Source organism: Amphibalanus amphitrite, unplaced genomic scaffold (assembly GCF_019059575.1).
Source record: "Amphibalanus amphitrite isolate SeventyFive unplaced genomic scaffold, NRLGWU_Aamphi_draft 000667F_arrow, whole genome shotgun sequence".
NCBI lineage: Eukaryota > Metazoa > Arthropoda > Thecostraca > Balanomorpha > Balanidae > Amphibalanus > Amphibalanus amphitrite.
The window spans coordinates 1-23,817 of NW_024882161.1; the positions used below are offsets into that span (position 1 = coordinate 1).

Below are 23,817 nucleotides of genomic sequence, written 5' to 3' on the forward strand. Positions count from 1 at the left end.
AGAGAGAGAGGAGAGAGGAGAGAGAGAGAGGAGAGAGAGGAGAAGAGGAGAAGAGAGAGAGAGAGAGGAGAGAGAGAGGAGAGAGAGGAGAGAGAGAGAGAGAGAGAGAGAGAGAGAGAGAGAGAGAGAGAGAGAGAGAGAGAGAGAGAGAGAGAGAGAGAGAGAGAGGCGGAGAGAGAGATGGGGAGAGAGAAAGGGGACTCGTACTGAGTGGTGAGTAGGTACAGAATTACGTTGCTGCAGCACGCCGCTGACCACAGGTGACCTCAGCACAGCCACAGCACACTGTTGACCTCAGGTGACCTCGGCAGGTACACTGCTGACCTCAGGTGACCTCCACACGGTACACTGTTGAAGTTTTGACCTCAGGTGACGTGATTGCGTTACACAGTTGACTTCAGATGTCCTCGATACGGTCGGTAATTGTGATCCAAGGTGACCTCACATGGCACACTGCTCTGCCTTCTCACGAGCTCACATGCAACCTAGACAAGGTCGCATGGCTCATAAGTGATTTTGAAACGGGTTTTTAGCAGTCTTTAGGCTGTGACGAGACGTAAAGACCAACATACCTTACAGTATCTTCACATTCATTCCGAGGCCCAGGTCTGGATTTGGTCAAGTAGGTCGGAAAGTGGGCTATACAGTATACACGGTCACTCAGTATTTTTTAAGAACAATGTAAAATGTGGCGCTGGGCACAATTATCCTTACTTTCCAACAGCAAACCCATACGGCCATAGTAGTGGTGTGTTAAGTCATTTCGTGTATACCACCGGCGGGTTTCCGGCCTCAAATACGGCAGCTCTACCGGTCCGTGAAGTGGCCGATAGGCACCTTTATCGACCTTGGACGGGCGGCATCCAGCGGCGCCGCGCCCCCCTGACGCTGTGTCCGCAGTCACCGCTGTGTTGCTGAGGGGTGGAGTGCTGTGGGACGTCACAAGGCACCAGGACTATCCCCGCAGCGTGCGCAGGCCCAGGATTATCCGAGGACCGGGACCGCCACCATGCTGGAGACCCTGCTGGCGGTCGTGTGGTGGCCGCTCTCCTGGCTGCTGCGGCCGCTGCCGCTGGCCGTCATCGCCATCCTCCTGACGCTCGCCTACCGCCGCATCACGCGCGACCACGCGTTCTGGACGTCGCGCGGCGTGCCGGGACCGCCGCCCACGTTCCTCTCGGGCCACAACTTCCCCAACCCGCGCTGTTTCTACGAGTTCGATCAGTGGCTCTACTACGAACAGGGCGGCAAGAAGATGTGCGGCTTCATTGAAATGATGCGGCCCGTGTTGTACGTCGGCGATCCGGACCTGATACGAGCCATAACCATCAAGGACTTCGACCACTTCGTGGACCGCCGTGATTTGGTGATCAGCAAGTGTATGGAGGACATGATGCCGTCACTGCGCGGTCGGAAATGGAAGGAGGTGAGAGCCATCATGTCTCCGGCCTTTTCCAGTAGTAAGCTGAAGGCGATGCACGAACTCTGCCTCGAGAGCGCCGACAACCTGAGTAACTACCTGCAGGAGACGACGCGCCAGCACGGTGATGTCGAGATGAAAGAGGCGGCGGGTCGCTTCACCATGGACAACATTGCGTCCTGCGCGTTCGGCGTCAACTGCAACTCGTTCAAAGACCCGAACACAGAGTTTGCCAAGCACGCGTCTGTGTTTTTTCCGACCGATGAGTGTGTACGACTCACTGCGTCTGGCTTTGCTGATGGTGCTGCCCCGCTGGCTGGGACAGCTGCTGCCAGAGCGCAGCGAAGCAGCCGCAGAGTTCTTCCGGCGCGTGGTACTCACCACGATAGCGCACCGGGAGGGAGCCGGGGACGCCGGCAGACGCGACTACCTGCACCTCCTGCTGGAGGCCCGCCAGCAGCACGGCGAGCACGTGCTGTCCAACGACAGCATCGTGGCCAACTGCGTGCTCTTCTACGTGGCCGGCTACGACACGACGGCCACTGTGATCACGTTCGCCTGCTACGCGCTGGCCACGGAGCCGGCCGTGCAGGCGGCGGCGCGTGACGAGCTGGACCAGGTGCTGGCGCGCCACGGCGGCCGGCTGACCTACGAGGCTGTCTCGGAGCTGCGCTACCTGGACCGGGTGATCAGTGAGACGCTGCGTCTCTACTCTCCCTCCATGCGCATTGAGCGCGAGTGCTCGCGCGACTACCGAGTGCCCGGCACCGAGCTGACGCTGCCGGCCGGCACGCTGGTCGCCATGCCCGTCATCACCATGCACCGTGACCCGGAGTACTTCCCGGACCCGATGCGGTTTGACCCGGACCGCTTCCTGCCGGAGGAGAAGGAGAAGCGCCACCCGTGCGTGTACATCCCGTTCGGCAGCGGGCCGCGCAACTGTATCGCGCAGCGGTTCGCCCTGTTCGAGATCAAGGTGGCGCTAGCGTGTGTGCTGCGCGACTGTCGTCTGGAGAAGGCGCCGGCCACGCCGCCGGCGCCGCTGCGCCTCGAGCCCACTGCGTTCCTGAGCACGCCCGCTGACCCCGTGCGCGTGCGGGTGGTGCCGCGCACAGACCGGGCGGCGTCGGGAGGCTCGGTTCCCGCGGCTGAGGCCCCCACTGAGTCGGGCCCGGCCTCCCGTCCGACTGAATCGGACCCCGCTCCCCGACCGGGCACCGCTGCTCAGTAGCCCGTGCTAACCGTCCGTGAGGGTGTCTGTAAAGTGGTCAGCATTAAGTGCTCCCAATCAGTATGTCTGAAGAACGCTTCATACGGGTCTTTTCGTAGTCAATATTTCTTCCACTACGATATCCGCAGTAGCATCTCCATTAAAAGCAAGCTAATTGTTATGCATGAGTAAAAACATCCACCAGTGATCCTTGCTGTGATAATTTTGGAGAAAATAGACTTAACACTAATGGTTATTGGCCTCTGCCCCTATCAACGATGCCTCGTCACTACTGGCGCATTGGAAATAAATAACTGGGTCATTGCTACGGCTGTTGGTTTGCGAACGTGGAAGCAGAGGGCCCTTACATGAAAATGCAACATGAGAGCGAAAAAATATCATTGCGATTTTACAATCTAATACTCAGCTCATCTACGAATTTGTTCCTACGTAAGCGTAACACTGTACAGTGTACACCGATACGCTGCTGTAGCACATCGTCTGTCTGCAATGGAAACTTGTCACATTCTACTGTTCAATGACTTCTAGCGCTAAGAATCAATGCAGTCTATGCATCAATGCAGTCTATGCAGTGTATACCGATTCCGTTTACTCCAAAGTTAATGTTATCTGTTTCTAAACGGTCAAAGATATATGTTATGAGTGGCACATATATTCAAGTCACAAAAATAAAACTACAATCACCTCCACATTACCGATGATAATGTCAAAGTCCATCCATCAGGCGGCGACGTCTTCACTTCATTCGCCTCTCGGTCTCGCTGTTAGCACCGCAGCGCCCCCTGCCTATCGGACTGACAGCTCCTCAATACCGCGAGAGGGCTGTCATTGGTCACTTCGTCAAACAGCCCTCTGTCACTCTGCCCAGACCCCCTCTGTCCTCCCGCTCGGAACCCCCTCTGTCCTCCCGCTCGGAACCCCCTCTGTCCTCCCGCTCAGGATCCCCTCTGTCCTCCCAGACTCCCGCGTCGGTGTCTCAGGGCGGCGACGAGCCGTCGCTGCCGCCGCCGCCGCCCGCACTGCTCTCGGAGTCGGTGGCCAGGTCATTGCGCAGCACGTGTGAGGGCGGCGCCAGCGCGTGGTACGCGGGTCGGATCCGCTGCATCCAGTCGTCACTCTCCAGCCACGGGTAGTCGGAGACCACCATCAGCTTCTCCAGCATGTTGTACAGGTTGGTGATGTCGCCGTAGCTCTGCAGCAGCTCCGTGTAGTCTCTGGACGCACGGCGCGACACATCCGCGTGTGACTTATCGGATCATTGAGACTAGGCCTTAGGTATGGTATTTTGCTGATTTTGCGACGCTGTGGATCGTTCACGAGGCTTTGGCAGATTAGTAAAACAACGTGGGAAGCGGAAAACTTCCATTTTTTGATGATATTCAGTAACCTCAGCTCAGAATTGACCTAAGCGAAATATGACTTCATACTTTTGAATGTACCATGTACATCGCCTTCTCCCAATCTTTCCGTTATTCTTACTTTTTGAGTTAGTCGTGTCAAACCATTTACATCCCACCACTGGTCATGGCACGGCGAAATAGGCCAAACCCCAAACCGAGCGCGGGTTACGTGGGGCTTTATTTAAGAGGTTCCATTTAAATCAATGTGGCTTGCTTTGCTCTGCATTACTTTTAGATATTTTGATCAGATTAAACCGATACGACAGCCCCCATACGACAACTACAACTAATAAAAATGATTGCGAAAGACGGACATTTACTTCGAATCCATTAGACATTACGTACTATTAATCTGATAACGGGCTTTAATAACTTAAATCTGATAAAGGAAGTAGAAATGCCACCTCAGCATACTGAGCATATGGTGTATGTCATCCCTGATACCCCCGCCCCCCTCCCTCCCCTCCCCCCGACACCCTACGTTGATCAAACACCGGCGTGTCACCCGTCTGCTCCTCCCCGCCGACCCACCTCTGAACGGCCGTGTCGTTCTGAGCGCGGCGCAGCTGCTGGCGCGCCTGGTCGGCCGGCGGCAGCCGCGCGCGCAGCTGGTCCAGCCGGGCCCGCAGCCGGTGCTGACGCTCCAGCGCCGCCGACAGCTCGGCCTCCAGCTGCGTCAGACGACTCTTGCGCGACCGGTCGGCGTCGGCGTGGTCGGTCAGCAGCTGTTCGCCTCTGTGGGTCGGTCAGGGATGGGAAAATGAGGCGCAGAGCTGCGGCCACCGTCCAAAAGGGACAGGGAACACCGGCAGAGCTAATACCCGCACCAATGGACAGCGAACATTGACACAACCAACGCCCACACCACGGCACAGCCACACGTCCTAGGCAATAGATATGGCACAGCGAAATGTTGACACGACGAGCAGCGGCGTTTAGCTGAGCCAGATAGCCGACTAAGGCATGATCCAGCAAACGATACCGACACACACACACGCTATATCATGTTAGTTTGTGAAACAGAAATCCAAAAGCTCATAAAGATTAACCCGGAAAGTTCAATACATGATTACTACAAACTCCAATAGAGTTCAGGGGACGCTAAACTAGGCATCTCTCGTCTATCCGTCAACACTTTGCGTCGCCGCTGACCGCGCACAGGTCGCACAGGCCTGTGCATGATTCAGTACCACAGGTCACAGGTCCACAGGTCAGTCCCAACTCCCACGGGTCGCCGCACTCACTGCCCGTCTGGTAGACCGGTGACCGCGTCCAGTACGGTCGTCAGACGCGAGTACTGGTTGGCCGCCTCCAGGATCCGTCGGGCGTCATTGAGCTCCCTGGTCTTGCTGCTGGCGCCCTGGACAGCGACTGGAGTACACACACACAGCGCACGGTGAGGGCTCACGCACCAAATGAGGCAGAGGCAATGCTCTAACACCCGTCTACCCCCCTTCCCCATTGAAAACAAATATTGGTGACAAGATGGTAGTAGTTATTGCCACCCTTAGTCGGTTAGCAGTAAGCTCCGACCATAACGACATTAACTATATGCTCGAGACCGAAGTCTGCCAAACTGCTTCATAAAGTTATCTCCCATTAAACATACGTACGATAAAAATACGTAACGATACCAAACGATCTGCGGGCTGCAGGTATGAGTGTATGACCACAGAATACGGAACCTGCTTCACCTTATCAGTAATTCAAAAATGCCCGGAAAAAATCGGGGGTATCGGGCTGGTGCGGCGCTAAGTCGCTGGTGCAGCGATGTGTTACTGGTTAAGCACGGTGTCGCTGGCGCTCCACGTACCTTGTTCAGCAGCGATGAGCTTCTGAAGCTCGTCCACCCTCTGTCGTTTGGAGGCCAGTCGGTTCCCGCTGGAGGCCCTCGGGCTTCGGCGTGGGGAAGACATGGCCACTGAACTTCACTAGACACCGTCTGCCAGAAGGAAAACGAAGCTCTCAATATGTTTAACGCACAAACTCGAGCACATTCACTATTGCAGCATCATCAAGCAGCATGTATCTGCTCATAGTGCTACCATGCCTGTCGACTTAACTATCCCAAATTAAATACTGCAGCCTTAAGCACTTCAAAGGTGTTAAATGTGCGCCGCAGGTGCGAGCACAAAAATTACCAGGCCTCTCATGGTGTAGCAGCAAAGGAACAGCACTTCAGCATCGTGGTAAAATGATCCAGTCACCACTTGTCAGTAGGGTTGCAACGCATATTTGTGGGTGGGCGTGTCAAGTTCTTCACGCTTTGAGTGAACAAAATTCTAGGTATCTATGGCATGTCAGTCAGCCAATATTTCGGCTAAGCAACAACACAGGAAGACAGTTTGGCATTACCCTGCAGACATTTTAAACTTGCTTTTGTATTGCGCCATTAGTTCCTGCTTACTCATTAACATTTCCTCCTTTCCATTCTTAGCAAAATTGTTATTTATTTGTCAACATGGTCATCAACACGGCTGAAACTTGCACATATAAGCAATTACTGGCAAGCAAACTGTAGGGTGCTTCAGCTTCTGCCACTGTCCCAGCCTCACGATTCTTTGTATTTTGAAAGCCCATCTGACTTGGGCCTGCTGTTTGGTTGTGCTCCAATCTAATACTGCTCAGAAATGTTGAAATGTATTTCTAGATGAATATTATAAGCATGATAATCAGATGGTGTCCTTAAAGGGACTATCCCACCTTCTAAAATGTTGTTAAAACCAGTTAAATTGTGCCCGACTTTATAGATTGGATGACCAGGAACACGGTTCTGGCATTTATTTTTCACTAAACATCTTAGGCTTCCCATATTCCAAACACAAACATTCAAATATGTGACGTCACAGCCCAAAATTACCTCCTTCCCCAGGCCACATTACTGTCATAAAGCTGATTCTTTTTACTCTGTAGGCACCACAACAAAGTTCAGACCAAGTTTTAAGCAATTTTTCAACGAACAAACCCATTTAAATCAGAATGACTAAACGAGGTGACGTCACACTAACGGTCGCTCCATGTTGAAGATAGGGCCTTGTACAAGGCCCATTTTCAAATGAAGGGAACAAATTTCTTCAACACCAAGAGGCCGCGGGGGTTGCAACCTAGATAGATAGTGGTTTCTGAACCTCGCCGCAAACTTGGCTATCTCAACTCAAACCCCATGTTAAAGGTGGGATAGTCCCTTTAATTACTAAATTAAAAAACACAACATTTTCCATGGTACCTACTAGACTGAGTAGGTAGTAAGTACCAATCAATCAAGCTTCATAGGTAAAACTTAACCCATCAAATATCTAACCTTCAATTGCTGAGCTTATCCAGTATCTCTATTATTGGGATATTTCAATCTATTGATGGTCTCCACTGGGGGTTCCGGACAAAAAGTCAAATGATAAAAGGTAAAAGGATGATTAGTCAACAGATATTACGTCAAAAGCAAGAAGTCAAAAATCTTAAAAGTCAACAGGTAAAAGGTCAACAAAGAGGAAAGTCCAAAGGCAAAAAGTCAAAAAGGATAAAACGTCAAAAGATAAAAGGTGAAATTGCCAAAAAGTCAATGAACAAAAAGTCAACTAGCATAGAAGTCAAAAGATAAAAAGTCAAATGGACATAAGGTCAAAAGACAAAAAGTAAAAACGGCAAAAAGTCAAATTTCCAAAAAGTAAAAAGGACAAAAGTCGAACGACAAAAAGTGAACAGGACATAAAGTCAAAATCCAAGAAACCAAAAGGACAGAAAGTCAAAAGGACAAAAAGTCAAAACACAACAAGTCAACCGGGCATGAAGTCAAAATAAAAAGTCAAAAGGTCAAAAAGTCAAAAAGACATATAGTCAAAGTCCAAAAAGTCAAAAGGACAAAAATCAAAGGGACAAAAAGTCAAAAGGACAAAAAGTGAAGAGGACAAAGGTCAAAAGACGAAAAGTCAACAGGACATAAAGTCAAATTATGAAAAATCCAAAGGAAAAAACAAAATCCAAAAACTAAAAAGGTCAAGTCAAAGAGACAAAGTCAGTGACACCTGGATCATCAGTCATTACATACATGAGATAACATTAACAAACAGCTGTACACAAATAAGCAGGATGCTGCACAATATAACCTGCATCATTGGACATTGAAGCGAGAGTGCCTCCATTGCGCGACTGATGGGGATTCCCATGGCCCGCAACCGCGACTCAGCTGGTCACACGGGCATGCTTGGCAGAAATCGCTGAAATCTGACACACATCCGTTGACACTTACGTGCTAGGTGGGAGCTCGCTCGCATCGTAAGGTTGTCATGAGGCAGCGTTACATGATCCTTCGAGACAACTGGCAGTGCCAGGCGCAGTTTACTGCAATTGTTTCAACAAATATAGTAACCCAGAATGTTATCGATACGGAAGGTTCGCTTGTTCAAATTTCCTATATTGTGTAGGGAGACGTTTCTCATCAATTGATTCCGTCACGGGTTCTATTAGCGATTTCACACTTTTTACGAGCGAGCGAGCGCAGCGAGCGAAGTGAGTCTTTTCAATATAACGGAAAAATCTCAGTATGAGCGGCCCGGCCCGGCCCGGCCCGGCCTGTAACACTTTTGAGAGACTTATATCTCAGCAACCACTGGACCGATTGGCCTGCGGTCTTTTTTGTTGGGTAGCCCCATCCCTTCTACCCCGTAAATGACTACTTTTGATACATCTCAGTGACCGTCGTGGCACGTGCCACGTGAAAAGTCAAGGGTGTTCAAGCTGTTTTGCAAAAGTAGTGATTTTGAGAGGCTCATATCTCAGCAGCCGCTTGGGCGATTGGCTTGCGGTAATTTTTGTAGGGTAGCAGCATCCCTTTTACCTAAAATAGGATACGCCCGATGCATGTGGGTCACCCCCAGTGCACGTGCAAAATACAACAATAAGAGGTGTATTTTGTTCCCATTTTAATCCGCGCCCTGCTGGGGGGGTGTTTGAACACCCCCCTTGTGTTTTTTCGCGAATATCTCAAAAACGGCGGCGCGGAGCGCCGCCGTTTTTGGTACACTTTATCATACATCAATTCTACACATGTTGTTAAAATTTCAGACCAAGGTCATTCAAGGTCAGGTCACCAGGTCACTTGAAGTGACTTCACCTCATAAAACTTTCAATGTCTGTCATAGCTACACCGAGTGACCGATTGCTTTGAAACTTTCAGCGATTGCTAAAGGCAATAGCATGTACAAAATGTATATCTCTGAATTTTGATATCGATGACCTAAGGTCAGGTCAATTTTGCGACCTCGCCATTATAAGTCAATGGGAGAAAATTGAAATGCGCCTCTTTTGGATGCAAGACATTATAAACACTCCCAAACACCGAATTACAAGTGGTTTAGACACACTGAACATGAAAATGGTGTCCGTGACCCTTGTTTATGCCCTGAGGTCATCTTAGGTCACGATTGGTATCTAACAGTTTTTCGCAAATAACTTTTGATAGAGGCATGCTAGAGCGATGAAAACGCCTTAGATGTGTTCAGCTCGACGATACGGATCGACTGATATGCAACATGACCCTTTCCGGTCAGGTCATGACCTTGACCTGAGGTCAAATTTTCAAGTTGACCTTTCAAGATCAAGTTATAGTTCATTCGATGCGTCTTGACGAGAGGAACACGATGCCGGTAAAAGTAAGCTCGTACAAGGCTTGGGTCAAAAGTTATTGCAGAAAAACTGTTTTCGAAAAAAATCGGCTATTTTTGCAGTTTTTGCCCCCTGCAGGCAAAACCGTTGACGTTAGGTCAAATCTGAGAGAATTACTCAGAAAGGGCGTTAAAAGGGCTATCGAATGCGCTTTTCCGCGCCGCTGTAGCTCTATTGGTTCCCGAGTTATGCGTTGGCTTCTTGGAAATTTTCGACATTCGACCTGGAAATCGGCGAAATTTTGCCTTCAATGACCTCTGGTGACCTGACCTTTGACCTGACCAAAAAATTGACTAAAGTGATTTCGTCATTATTTTTGACGCTCTTTCGAACGCCGCCTTCCGCGTATCGCTACGTGGCCCAGGAGCCGAGTTACAAGGGGGGGTGTTCAAACACCCCCCCCCCCCCCCAGCAGGGCGTGGAAATCCAGGACCCCCAGCCGGGCGCGGGTAACTCGGTAATTACTGGGGCGATTTCGCTGAAACTTGGCAAACAGGTAGGCACCCACCAGACAATGCATTCCCATGTGTTGCGGTTAAGGTGCTACTGCACGTGCGCACGTGCAGGGGGCGCTTCCAGATCTCGAGAACGGCTGGGCCGAGTGCGCTCAAATTTGGTACACGGTTGGGGACCAGTTAGTAGGGTGCCGTGCAAAAGTCAGTATGGACCCCGTTTGCACGTGCGCACGTGCAGAATGCCGCTTCCAGATCTCAGGAACGGCTGGGCCGATTGCGTTCAAATTTGGTACACCGCTAGCGACCGTTAAGAAGGGTGCTTTGCGCCAGCCCGTTGGAAGTACCCTCTCGCCCTTCTGCACGTGCAGGGCTCACTATCTCGCTCGCTCGTTCTTCGCCCAAAAGGCGTTCTACTGGTATTATAGTTCAAGCGTATTGTATGGTACAATTGGTACAATAGTAAAGCGCGTCGTTTCTTTTAGATAGGTGGAAGTTGGAACGAGAGGCAATTGTGTGATTGTCGGATTGTCCTGCCTTGAAAGGAACGCTCATATCAGCATCAACAGACAACAACCTGTTAATATTCACGGACTGCATACAATTAAGATGACCAATTTTCATCGAAAGGTACGGACTGCATACAATTAAGGTGACCAATTTTCATCGAAATGTATAGGTCAATTAAGTTATCGAGATGCGATTGCTAAAAACACAATTTTTTAGGACCTCGGAGCTGTGACGTCCAAAGAGAGGTGACAAGTATAGCGCATTGTGGCCACCAGTTACTATCCCTCTCCTTCATCTTCGCCTCCGCTCTACGTCTCCTTATCGGAACTGCCCCCCCCCCCCCCCCCACCACCAGCAGGCACAGTACGCCAACTTTATATAGATAAGTTCACATTCCCAATATACTTTTTAAAGCAAAGTAAAAATAGGTAGGAGCGTTCTTATCGGTAGTGTCGGGGCACGCACGGGGACGCGCCGAGACGCACTATGCGGTGCAGCCGGCGCCCAGCAGGCGGCGGCCGGGGATCAGGTGGCCCGGCGCGGGTCAGTCGCCGACCGGAGACGCGGGCTGCGGCGTACTTGTACCGACTTAGTTAACCCGCGCGGGGCTGGGGGGGTAAATTTTACCCCCCATCGCGAACTTTTGCAATATCTCAAAAACGGCGGCGCGCAGCGCCGCCAAACTTTCAGTACCTTTTCTTACATCAATTTGACACGTTCCCTGAAAATTTGAGCGAAATCCGTCGGAAAAGTTTTTGAGAAATTGACGTTTTAGTGACGTCATGTTCGCCATTTTCGCCTCAAAAACGGCAAAAGTTCAAACGCCATTTATTTTTAAAGGAATCAAGACGTAACAAAAAAGGATATACGTAACTCTACTTTGTCTATCAAATGGCTATCTCGGTTTTTTGAAAATTTTGGATTTTGGCCCAAATTTTTTTTCTTTAAAAAAACTGACTTTTTTGGGAAAATAGCTATAAAATCCAAAATTTTGAGTGTATCGAAAAAACCGGAATATATGTCAGAGAAGTGGTCTATGTGCACCTACATACCAAGTTTTAGAAGAATCGGTTCAAAAATGTGGGAGTTATTCAAAATTGTATGACGTCACGACACACAAATTTTTTGAAAAATGACTTTTTTGGAAGTTCTAGACCTCGTACGGAAACAAAAATAGCACCATTCGATTCGCCGTAAAAAACTGCATCAGATACACCTTTTTATGCCTTAACAACCAACTTCAAAATTTGACCTCACTTGACCTGACCTTGACCTGACCTCGACCTGAAATTCATCCAGAGGTGTCCATATCACTTATTGAGTGTGCCTATTGAATTCTATGAGTAAAATGACCCATAAAACATGTGTCGCACATGCCCTTTTCTATATTTTGTTTTTGGTGACCTGACCTGACCTGACCTGACCTTGACCTTGACCTCTGACTGATATTGTATGCAACGAATATTGTCTTGGTAGCCTAAGAACACGTTTTGGGCGATCAGTCTCAGTCCATGACTCCATTCTTCGGCAACTACGGTGCAAGGCCGATACTGTAGGAACTTGCAATTTGTACCCTTGACCTGACCTTGACCTTGACCTCAAACTTAAAATTAAGTACGTGTTTTTAGTCGTTCGTAATGAGATCTTTCGATTGGCGTTTGAATTTTCCAAATCGGACCATTAGTTCGGGAGATAACAGGGGGGGGGGGTAAAATTTACCCCCAGCCCCGCGCGTTCGGCTGGAGACCCCAGCCCCGCGCGGGTTAACGACTGCTGTTAAAGACTACTTTTTGCTGTTGACTACATTTTGCGCATCAACTTTTCGCGCACCTATTAACTATTTGCTTGTTGACTTTTTGTGTGTTGACTTTTAGCGTGTTGACTTTTAAGCATGTTGACTTTTAGCGTGTTGACTTTTAGCATGTTGACCTTTCGCGTGTTGACTTTTAGCGTGTTGACTTTTAGGCGTGTTGTCTTTTAGCGTCTTGACTTTTTGCGTGTTGACTTTTTGCGCGTTGACATTTTGCGTGTTGACTTTATGCGTGTTGACTTTTAGCGTGTTGACTTTTAGCGTGTTGACTTTTAGCGCGTTGACTTTTTGACATGTCGGCTTTTTGTCTATTTGACATTATGTCTTTTGACTTCTTGCGTGTTGACTTTTAGCTTGTTGACTTCTGGCGTGTTGACTTTTTGGCAGGTTGACTTTTTGTTCATTTGACATTTTGTCCTTTGACTTCTTGCGATGTTGACTTTCTGTCTGTTGACTTAATGTCCTTTGACTTTTTATCCGTTTACTTTTAACGTTTTGACTTTTCATCCGGGAATCCTCCACTGGAAGCAAACCTAACATGGTATTACCCAGTATTACCTAGCCTAGCAGAAACCACAGCATCAATACATGCCTAGGTACCTACCTACATACCTACCTCGCAAGCAGCAAGGCAAAAGGTAGGAACCTACTTTAGTCGGGCAATATAGGCAAAGCAACCTGTTCCGGATCAGCAATATCTTTGTTATGCCTGGAAGTGGCATTTAACACAATCCACTATCTAGCCAGGAAACTACCTGTCCTGTCCTAAAGTGTCCTATATTGTTTTGACTGATGCCTGACAAAGCTCCAGATTTATCATTTAGGTAATTAAAATAATTAAGTTTAATAGGTACCTAACTAGTACCTACCCATTCCATTACTATGGAAATTGTTTGTCAATTTCTTTTATTTTAACAACTCAGGACAGCATTTGATAATCTACAGTTTGGGAATTAGGATTTGTAGCCTGTTTTTCAAGACCTGTGCATAATTTTGATTTCAATTTGCAAACTGGACAACTTACAAACTTGAATTGACATGCCAAGTGCAGAGTGCCTATTAAACGCAACTTAAGCTCGAACTGTAACAAAACAATTTCGCAAGCTGCAACAAGTGCCTTGAGAATCATTGTATGGTTTACTTGTGGTGTGCTCAGAGAGCATGACATATTCATCGTTCCCGGGAATATTCCCAGTGCCGCGGTTCGGAGGCGTATCTCTCTGAATGGCCAATCTCTGGGAATATTCCGCGCATGGAATATTCCACAAATTCCACATGGAATGTGCCTTTCCGAATGCGCCATTCATGTCCTAAATGAGGTGAATAAACATACAGCCAACACATTTCACAATTCACCGCCTGAAAAGCAGACAGGTGTTCACTTACAACTGTACCTAATGTATGTGGTAAATGTCAAGTTTAAGTCCTAAGAAGATTTCATTGATTAATTTTACATATTTATACATTATTTGACATCCTGAATCCAAAAATGATACTCATATGTCTCGCAAATAAAAGAAAAAAACATAATAAAACCTGACTTAACCTTACCTACTTACCTATAACCTACCAACCTAGAACCTACAAACCTACCCTAACCTAACCTAACCTACAAACCTACCTACCTACAACCAAAAACCTACAAACCTACAACCTAACCTAAACCTAAAATTTTTGCTGTTTCATATTTATATCAACAGCGTCACAATTGTAGTTAGGACCTAAACTTGACATATACCATGTATGTTTCCCATATTTTTATATTATAAGTCAATTATTTCAATTTCTATGAAACTAATGTCGCTTATGTCAATGGTTTTTAAGAAAACCCTTTAATACAGTTTTCACCCACAGCAGTGGCTGTATTATCCACGGTAACTATGTATTATCCACTGAACTGAACTCTATAATGCTATTATCCAAGTATTATCCGAGATATATCATCATTATCGTTTACAAATTCAATTTGAAATATCGCGCCTATCGCGCCATGAACGTCGCAGATTCGTCAAGGATTTATCCACAGGGGAGCAATGCCGCTTCAATCCTATTGGCCGTGGTGTCTAACGGTGGCGGCCATATTGCGCAGACCAAGAACCGGCCGCCGCCTGTGTTGAGGAATAGGGAATTCGGGACCTCGATTTACGTTTGCGGCCGCCGCATCCGTTACGTTCAAGCTACGTAGATACGGAACCCGGCATCTTACGCAGAATTGAATGGGGAACACGATCGTATCTTCAGAATTCCTTAAATTCACTCGCCGGACCTACATTTGCCCCGGCCGAGGGGGTTGATTGAACCCACCTCGCTAATGCGCCGCTAATTTAACTAGAATTAAGCGGTAAAGTGGTCGTATGCGGCAAAGTATAATGCAAAGTGACTGGTAGGAACCCGCTGTACAGGTCTCAGGTCAACTGGTGACCTCTGAGGTCAGGTCAAGTGATCTAAGGCAAGGGTTCGGTTTTTGGTAAATAACTTCGCCAAAAATGGCCGTAGAGCCGCGATTTTGGCATCATCGTGTTCAGCTAGCTCAGGCGCATCGAATGATATACTTTTTGTTCGGGTCAGGTCAACTTAGGGTGTTGACCTCAGGTCAAGGTCAGGTCAGCACCCCCAGGTCACGAAGTTGGTCGAAAGAGGTCATGTCGCATATCATTCGATTCGGCAGGTCTTCCTCAGTCCATTGGTGGCTTTCCCGACTCGCTAGCTCAATTTGATCGGGAGTTATTGAAGTAAAATTGTTACCCTTGTGACGTCACAAATGACGTCACGCAAGGGCAACAATGTAAATATGAAGCATAGAACCTTGCAAGGAGTGCATGAAATCATGATTCTATATGCTTGAGATAGTTTCAGATCATTCTCGGCGCCAAAATAGCAGTTTTCATATTTCCCCATTGACTTATAGGGGTTTAACGTATTAGTTCCTTATATCTGAGGATTTTTTAGGATTTCATCTTGTTCTCCACTCAATTCTGCGTACGATGCTGGGTTCCGTGACCACATAGCTTGAACGTAACGGATGCAGCGACCGCAAACGTAAATCGAGGTCCCGAATTCCCTATTCCCCAACACAGGCGGCGGCCGCTTTCTGGTCTGCGCAACATGGCGGCACCGTTGGACACCATCTGGCGGCCGATGCGCATTCCACATTATAGAGTTCAGTGGATTTATCGTATTGTCCTTGGCCGAGCTGGGATCACCGTGACGTCATCGGTACAATGGCTCAAGCGCCTGCAATGTAATCGTATGGGAAAAGCATATTTTCGTCGGGAAAATAACTTTCTCGAATGGAAATACTGGTTCGGAGCAATCGCGAAAGAAGACATCTGCGGTGACCTCGAAAAGTTAGCTTACCGTTTTCGCCTTTTGCAGTTTATTCTACATATAACTCAGGCTCGGCCGATCGAGACGAAAACACCACTGCCACCAGTCGATCTCTGACCTCCGTATGCTCCGTATGTAATTTTATCAGCCAATACGAAAATGGTGACCTCAGGTGACCTCTGTGACCTTGGAGGGTCACATAACCGTTTTCGCCTATAGCTAGCAGTCACATAACTCAATGGAATGTATCGAACGTGAACTTGTTACGGAGCGAGCGAAGCAAGCGTAGTCTTTTCTTAATTTTCTTTTCGGAAAATTTCTGAGTATGACTTGAGTGGCCGGCCGTGCGGACGCTTTTGCGAGGCTTATACTCAGCAACCACTTGACCGATTTACATGCGGTAATTTTTGTAGGGTAGCTTCATTCCTTCTTCCAAGTATTGGACTATTCCCGATGCATGTGGGACGTGGGTGACCCCGGCCCTTCTGCACGTGCCACGTGCAAAACGAAGAGGTGTGGTGTCAGTTTTGTAATAATTGCAATATCTCGGTAACTACTGGGCCGATTGCGCTGAAACTTCGCATGAAGGTAGGCACCCACTAGGCAATACATATCCATGTGCCACAGTTGGGGTGCTGCTGCACGTGCGCACGTGCAGGGGTCGATTCCAGATCTCGAGAACGGCTGGACCGATTGCGCTCAAATTTGGTACGCGGTTAGGGACCGGTTAGTAGGGTGCCGTGCAAAAGTCAGTTGGGACCCATTTCGCACGTGCGCACGTGCAGGGTGTCGCTTCCAGATCTCGATAACGGCTGGGCCGATTGTGCTCAAATTTGACAAATCGCTAGAGACCGGTTAGTAGGGTGCCGTGCAGAAGTTAGTTGGAGGTACCCCCTCGCAATTTCGCACGTGCAAGGCCCACTCTCTCGCTCGCTCCGTTAGTCGCCCCAAAAGGCGTTATACTGGTGATATATTTTAGCTGAAATGATACTATACCGGTGATCTATATACTCTGACTATACCCGCGCATACATGTTCATGAACTACTTACTACATTAACCCTCGCTTAATGTATCTCATTTAGCATCTAATTTCTGTTAGCTCAGTGGTGAATTTGTGCCATCACGTGTATTTTTTTCATAACTACAGCAATAAAAAAAGACAACAGCTGATCTGTTTCACTAGCACGGCATTTATACTAACTACGAAATATCTTTAACACATGGTTGAAACATGCATCCATGTTATGCAACTTACATTTTCAAATTATGCCAACGATAATCTTATCGTACGTGAAATTTTTCTTTTCTGACGATTGCTTATCCTCCATGTAAATTTTTGACTTCAATAGCATATATAGACCCTTAATTAAGTCAGGAAGAAAAATCAAAACAATCAGTAGTCAGCTATGTTGCGAAAATGGCAACACTAGGGTCCATTTTTTACGTTTAAGTGGTTGCGATGCTAGCATGAAAATATGCGAGTAAGCCCGGTTCATTATGGACCCGAGACCTATACTACAGAGTTTCCTCAGACCTCACTAGTTGGATAGTTAAAGCCACCGCTCTTAAGTCCAATTACATTTCACACATCAGCTAGGCTTATAAAGCCATACGAAGGCACACAGCACACCACACCACCGCACCGACCGGGACCGAATTTAGCACCATTGTACCTAGCACCGTCCCCTGGCAGGGAATCGGATCAGCTGCGCATCCCCTCGGTCCTCCACGAAGCTGGCGAGACTGTCTACTGGATCATATCACAAATAACAACCTGCACTCATTGTCAGCATAACCAGCCTCCCCGGGCGGGTACAGTTTTCCACCCGGCGACTGAAGGTCAGGACCGTCACTGGTGACGCCCGCGCGGCTCACCGTCACTGGATGACGCCCGGGTGCGGCTCACCGTCACTGGATGACGCCCGGGTGCGGCTCACCGTCACTGGATGACGCCCGGGTGCGGCTCACCGTCACTGGATGACGCCGCGCTGACGCAGCTCGTCACTGGATGACGCCCCGCTGGCGCAGCTCGTCCAGCCGCCGGTCGTCGAGGGACATGAACTGTCGCAGTACGTCATCCGTGTGCTCGCCGAGCAGCGGCGGCGCGGAACGCACCTTGTTCTCTGATTTACTGTAGCGGACGGCCGGGCCGACCAGCCGCAGTCGGCCGGCCGTCGGGTGTTCCACCTCCTCCACCAGACCGTTGTGCAGCACCTGGCAGAGGGAGGCTCCGGGTCAGCCGATCAGGCCCCGCACACCACAAGAGCGCATTCAGTCTACAAAAAACGTACGCTCATTCTTTTGTGTTCCTGCAGTATGGTCAATCATTACGTAATACACATGCAAACTTATTTCACGCCCCAGTGAAATAATCCCTCGTCCTAGTGGGAGAAAGGCAGAGATCAAAATGAAACGGGATCGGAATGATACCACAAGATAGTTAGTTGACTGAGATACCGCATTATAAGGGAGGTAGCTAAAAAGACACTACATTACCCAGTGTGACCTCGGCCCGTTCTGTCCCCCGGCCACTGACCTGCGGGTCGCTGAACACCTGTTCCATGTTGTTGACCGGGCCGTAGGGGAAGCCGGCGCCCTCCAGCGCCTCCAGCCACTCTGCCGTGGTGCTCTCCGAGAGGCGCGCCTCCAGCACTGGCACCAGCTCGGCGCGGTGCTGCACACGCAGCGCGTTCGTGGCGAACCGCTCGTCCTCGAGGAGGCGCGGCAGCGACAGGCGCACACAGAGGTCGGCGAATTGGGCGTCGTTGCCGGCGCCCAGGGTGATGCGGCCGTCGCGCGTATGGAACATCTGGTAGGGAACGATGCTCTCGTGGGCGGTGCCGAGCCGACGCGCCTCCTGGCCGCCGTTCAGGTAGTTGGAGGCCACGTTGACCAGACAGGACACCTGCGAGGAGAGCAGGTCGCAGCGCACGTGCTGGCCCTCGCCGTCCTTGTAGCGCTGCAGGAGCGCGGCCATGATGGCGCCGTGGGCGTACAGGCCGGTGGCCAGATCGGTCATCGCCACGCCCACCTTGCTCGGCTCGCCGCCCTCGGCACCGGTGATGTGCAGTAGACCTCCCAGCGAGGCAGCGATCACGTCGTAGCCGGGCCGCGAGACGTAAGGACCGTCCTCGCCGTAACCCGAGATGGAACAGTACACCAGCGTGTCATTCAACGCGCGCAGCCGGGGATAATCGAGCCCCAACTCCTTCATCTTCCCCGGCAGGAAGTTCTCGACAAAGACGTCCGCCTTTTTGGCCAGCTGGCGGACGATGTTCTGGCCCTCTGCGGTACGCAGGTTGACGGCCACGCTGCGCTTGCTGCGGTTGACGGAGACGAAGTAGCAGCTCTGGTCGCCGACGAACGGCGGTCCCCAGGTGCGCGTGTCGTCTCCGCGGCCGGGCAGCTCCACCTTGATGACGTCAGCGCCCAGGTCGGCCAGCAGCATGGTGCAGAACGGGCCGGCCAGCACGCGCGTCAGGTCCACCACGGTGACACCGGCCAGCGGCGCCTGGGAGCAGGCCGTGTGCAGACAGCGCCGCCGGGGCAGCGCGGCCGACAGCAGGCCCAGCCGCCGCGCGAACATCGCTCAAACCAGTCAACTGCAGAGAGGGAGAGAATAGCAAAATGGTCGCTATTTCAAATAAAAATCACCACTATTGCGTTTAAACTGTAACAAAAAAAAAGAACTATCTAAGCCATCCAAATAGAAGGCAGGCACCGTTCATGGCAGCCAGGCTGCTACACACTGAGGCCATTCACTAAAGCTCTTCAGACTTCAGTAGTCTTTCCTCCCCCCGCCCCCAAACAATTGCTTTAGGTTGTCAGAGAGTGAATTTTGTCCCATGTCTCATATTACATCATGTAGATCGTAGGATGGTATCTCAGATTATACATGGAGCACCATGACCAAACTTCCAGTGGTCAGTGGTGAAATTTGAAATCCCTGGTTCAACCTGCTCTGGCACTCAATGCTTGTATGAGATGATGAAAGAAAGCGCGGTTTTAAGGCTCATGATTATATATATAAATGCAATGAAATCCCTAAGCCTCATGCTAATAATTGTATTCAAAATAGGGCCAAGAAAATATTTTGAATACAATTATTAGCATGAGGCTTAGGGTTTTCATTGCATTTATATATACTTGTATGAGATGTATGAGAATCATGAGTGCTGGTAGATATGGTCTGCGCTTGGCAACCAGCAAAATATGGCATTTAATATAGCCTTATGTATCACCAACCAGTGTATGGTGCACTGTGCAATGCATATTAACTGCAGTGGTGTGTGCATTTTGGGTGGAGCAGTATGGGCCCAACATAGTGCCATGCTGCATGCACTGCTTTTAATTTGATGGTTCATTGCTGTTATGAAAATGACCATAATGTATGCAAGACACACATCCTTGGTCAGCCAGGTAATAATTAGGATTTTATTGTTGCATTGATCTGGCTCATCTTTAATGCAGCTTTTCAAAATCTGAAGAAATAATTTTACTTCAGGTTCAGTGTTGGATTTTGTGAATTGCACTTGATTTGTGTGAACTGTGTGCTGGTGAAGGATGTGGAGGCATCTGAGCTGAGAGCAGTTACAGTTTGTGCATTGTTGCCATGCTTTGCACTGCAGTCTGGGTTGCTAAAAGCAGCCAGGTTATATGGCCTTGGAAGCAGCAATGACAAATTCAAGTTACTATGATAAGATAGCCCACTATGGTTATTTCCCTCCTTTGCACTCTTTTAAAACTGAAGAAACTCACAAAATAAAATCATGAAAAGAAAGAATACATCCTTCTTAGATAGAAAAGTGAGATCACACATAGATACTTATGATACTTCTTACACAAAACATTTATAAGTTACACCCAACCACTCATTGAGTCAGGTAAAGCTATGTGGTATATAAGTAGATTCAGGTTGTAGGTTAGGTTGTAGCACAGATAACAGTAGTACTGGATTGGAAACAGAATATTGGCAGTTGCAGTAAGAGGCCGAATGTTTTTATGCGACGGCGCCAAAATGGGATTCTCGCGTGCTGCTGGATGGATAATTTGTGTGTTGTGTATTGCAAGAAATCGTCATTTTCGTCTAGTAATCTTGATTGGTTCAGTAATCTTGTTCTAGTAATCTATGTTCTAGTAATCTTGATTTTCGTGTTTTGTCGTTTACATTTAAAATCGAAGCCCCCAATGTTACTTTCACTTGCTTACAAAATTAAAGTATTTCACTTTTAATTTGACCATTTAGAGGGCACAATGCGTGGTGTTTTCTTTTGAAAAAAAAATAAGGTGCAAAGCCTTACATACGTATAGGTACATCAACAATGGAGGAGGGGGATGAGCGGTAAAAAAACTGCCGTTTTGGCTACAACCCAACGAACCAAGAGGAACAAGAGATTAAAACAGATGTCTCACATGCCACCTATTCGCTTTTCTCACCGAAACATCTCTACGGGCTTAGTGGGTTGGCGCCATGGGTCACCGTGACCGGGCTGAGTGGGATCAGGACTATTCGGCTGTGTGTGAGCTGCATTTCAGAAAGGAAGATTTCGAAGATGATTGGTCATTTCGCACCGGCATGCAGAGAAACTCCGTCGGCTCAAGAGCGGCGCAGTCCTGTCAGTATTGACCAGCGTGGATTACGCGATGCCCCCTGTGCACGAGCGGCCAGCGAAACTAGCCATGGCATCGGCACGCCACTCACACCAGAAACAGGTTATGAAGGGCCAGACCGATGCGTTCTTCACGAATGACAATATCAGCTATCAGGTGGCAACTACAACTGGTCGAGTGTCCGACAGTTCCTGGAGAATGAGGCGGTACTCCGAAGTAGAACTAAGGGCCTCAGATGGTGGTCACTGGTCACGTTTCAGCCCCGCCGACGCCTCCGCCCGAATGGCACCAGCACGGCAGGAGTGACAGCAGGATGGTGCTCTTCTCATCCAGGAGCTAGTGGCCGCGGTGGCGAAATCCGCTGAAATGGAGCACCTGGATGACAGCGCCAAGGCCTCCCTGGGACACAGCTCCGGCGCCTTGGCACGCTCGGCCACCAGGCGTAACAAGTACGGTGCCTCCGCCAGCCTACTGATCTATCTTGGGGCTACGCCGCTGGAGGTACGACTGGAGAAAGACGAGGAAGACATCGACCTCACCGTGAGGATCTGCCAGATTTGGAGGCAACTGCCGAAGATGAAAGCTAACAGGAACCAGCTGCTGGTCTGCGATCAACCAAGAAGTGACGCAGAAGTGACGAAGATAGTCGTAAACCGGAATGTCGAACTGACCGGAAGTCGTTTGCAATGATAGCCACGACGTCCTTAGGAGCCTGCTTTCAGAGATGTATGCGACGGTTTTCAATCTATTTGCTGGAAAGTGTGGAAACATGGTAACTAATAGTGAGGCGGACGCTCAAGACAGTGCTGTCCATCGAAAGTCAGGAAGCAGACACCCCAGCCACTGGTGCAACCCGATCGAGGAGCGACAAGAGGCCAAAGTTCAGCAGGGTCAAGAAGATGTAAGGCGGGGAAGTAAGATCGCTAATGAAATTGGGAGGGCAGGCGAAGCGAAGTTGAAGGGGTGTTTTGTGACGTTGGTTTGAATTGTGACGTTTGGATGGTTCGTTGTGACAGGACTGTTGTCGATTAGCATGTAAATAAAGAGATCAAACTCCCATGTACAAGTACTGTGGATGAGAGTGAGAAATCATTATAATCAAATCAGTGGCATACGTTCCCTCACCACGTTGAGGAAAGTGTAACCAGCAACGTTTAGTAAAATAAATTGTCATTATGCAAAAATGCAACAATAAACACGAGCACGGCTAGATTGCTTCTTTATAAGTTTAGTTCACATAAACCAATATTTTTTGTTGCCTGTGAGAGGAGATATCGAAGTCTGGGCACGAAATATTCGGTTCTGTTTTCGGCCTCTTACTGCAGCCACCGGAATCCTGTTTCCAATCCAGTACTACTGTTATCTGTGGTTGTAGGGTAGGTTGTAGGTTGGCACTTGGCAGGTTGTAGGTTGGTAGGTTGTAGTTTGGTAGGTTGGTAGGTTGTAGTTTGGTAGGTTGTAGATTGGTAGGTGTTGGTTGGTACTTGGTAGGTTGAAGGTGTAGGTTGTACGTTAGTAGGTAAGGTTAGGTGAGGTCAGATTAGATAAGGTCTGTACTTTGTTTATTGCTGCTTGTATTGTACCTGATTTTTTTTTAGCATTAAATGATTGTATGAACAATTTTCTAGGTTGATGCATGGTTTGTGACAATATGGTGTGGTTTTTATTCAATTTTGAGCACAGGGTGCAAAAGACGGATTTCACCCCCACTATATTAAATATTCCTTCCACATTAGTTTTATCAATCTTGCCCAGCACCTGCACTTCAGTACCAATACTATGCATGCATAAATGACTATGAAAATATCAAAAAAAAAATTTGTGCTTCAACTTAGCTTAAAAGCGCATACATCATTCTAAGGCTTGAGTGGGCCTCCACCTGATGTAGCATTTGGCCTAAATAAAAGACCAAATTTCAACAGCTTCTGTGGTCTTGCCACAGCCAATTATCCTGACTTGTTTCCTTGAAACGAACTACATTGCTGTATAAATTGCAGTACTTTAACACTCAAAAGCCAAAGTGTTGACACTCTTAAAGTTGTTTCCATGAACGCTGTTTTTTGTTCTGGTCTTATATTGATATTACTTTGCTTTAATATGACTTCCTTTAAAAGTGCATCAACATTGAGCCCACGTCCAAAACGAAGCATACCTTGACCTTGGTTCAAGCAAGCATCATATAAGCGATTTAAAGCTCAGCAGTTTGCTTAGTAAGAATGTTATAAATATTATAAATCGATTAGAATATGTTTGAAACACCAACTAAGCTTAAACAGCATATAACTGCCTCAAAAATCATGCAAATAAAGACGTGAAACTTTTTTTCAATTATTATTTTCACTGCGCCGCCACGCGCCGTTATCGTCAAGCCTGCGTTGTTTTCATCGCAGTTTT

General features: G+C 48.4%; 2 protein-coding genes across 6 annotated transcripts; one reads left to right on the plus strand and one right to left on the minus strand.

The window, feature by feature from the left end:
* Nucleotides 1–1,009: 1,009 nt before the first annotated feature.
* LOC122364287 (cytochrome P450 9e2-like) lies at nucleotides 1,010–2,732 on the plus strand. Its single transcript, XM_043334512.1, has 2 exons — nucleotides 1,010–1,654; nucleotides 1,686–2,732. The coding sequence occupies exons 1-2, from the start codon at nucleotides 1,010–1,012 to the stop codon at nucleotides 2,649–2,651; spliced, it is 1,611 nt and encodes a 536-aa protein (XP_043190447.1). The 3' UTR covers nucleotides 2,652–2,732.
* Nucleotides 2,733–3,291: 559 nt separating this feature from the next.
* Nucleotides 3,292–23,795, minus strand: LOC122364288 (succinate--hydroxymethylglutarate CoA-transferase-like). Of its 5 annotated transcripts, none has more exons than XM_043334513.1 (7): nucleotides 23,576–23,795; nucleotides 18,350–19,415; nucleotides 17,929–18,027; nucleotides 5,865–5,993; nucleotides 5,296–5,422; nucleotides 4,583–4,786; nucleotides 3,292–3,865 (listed from the first exon to the last, which is right to left on the minus strand). In XM_043334513.1, exons 2-5 carry the CDS (start codon nucleotides 19,397–19,399, stop codon nucleotides 5,336–5,338), a joined length of 1,365 nt encoding a protein of 454 aa, XP_043190448.1. In that variant the 5' UTR covers nucleotides 19,400–19,415; nucleotides 23,576–23,795; the 3' UTR covers nucleotides 3,292–3,865; nucleotides 4,583–4,786; nucleotides 5,296–5,335. The 5 variants fall into 5 exon arrangements, with proteins under 5 accessions (XP_043190448.1, XP_043190451.1, XP_043190449.1 ...); XM_043334516.1 differs by having other exon boundaries at nucleotides 17,782–18,027; XM_043334514.1 differs by having other exon boundaries at nucleotides 23,582–23,774.
* Between the last annotated feature and the right edge of the window lie 22 nt (nucleotides 23,796–23,817).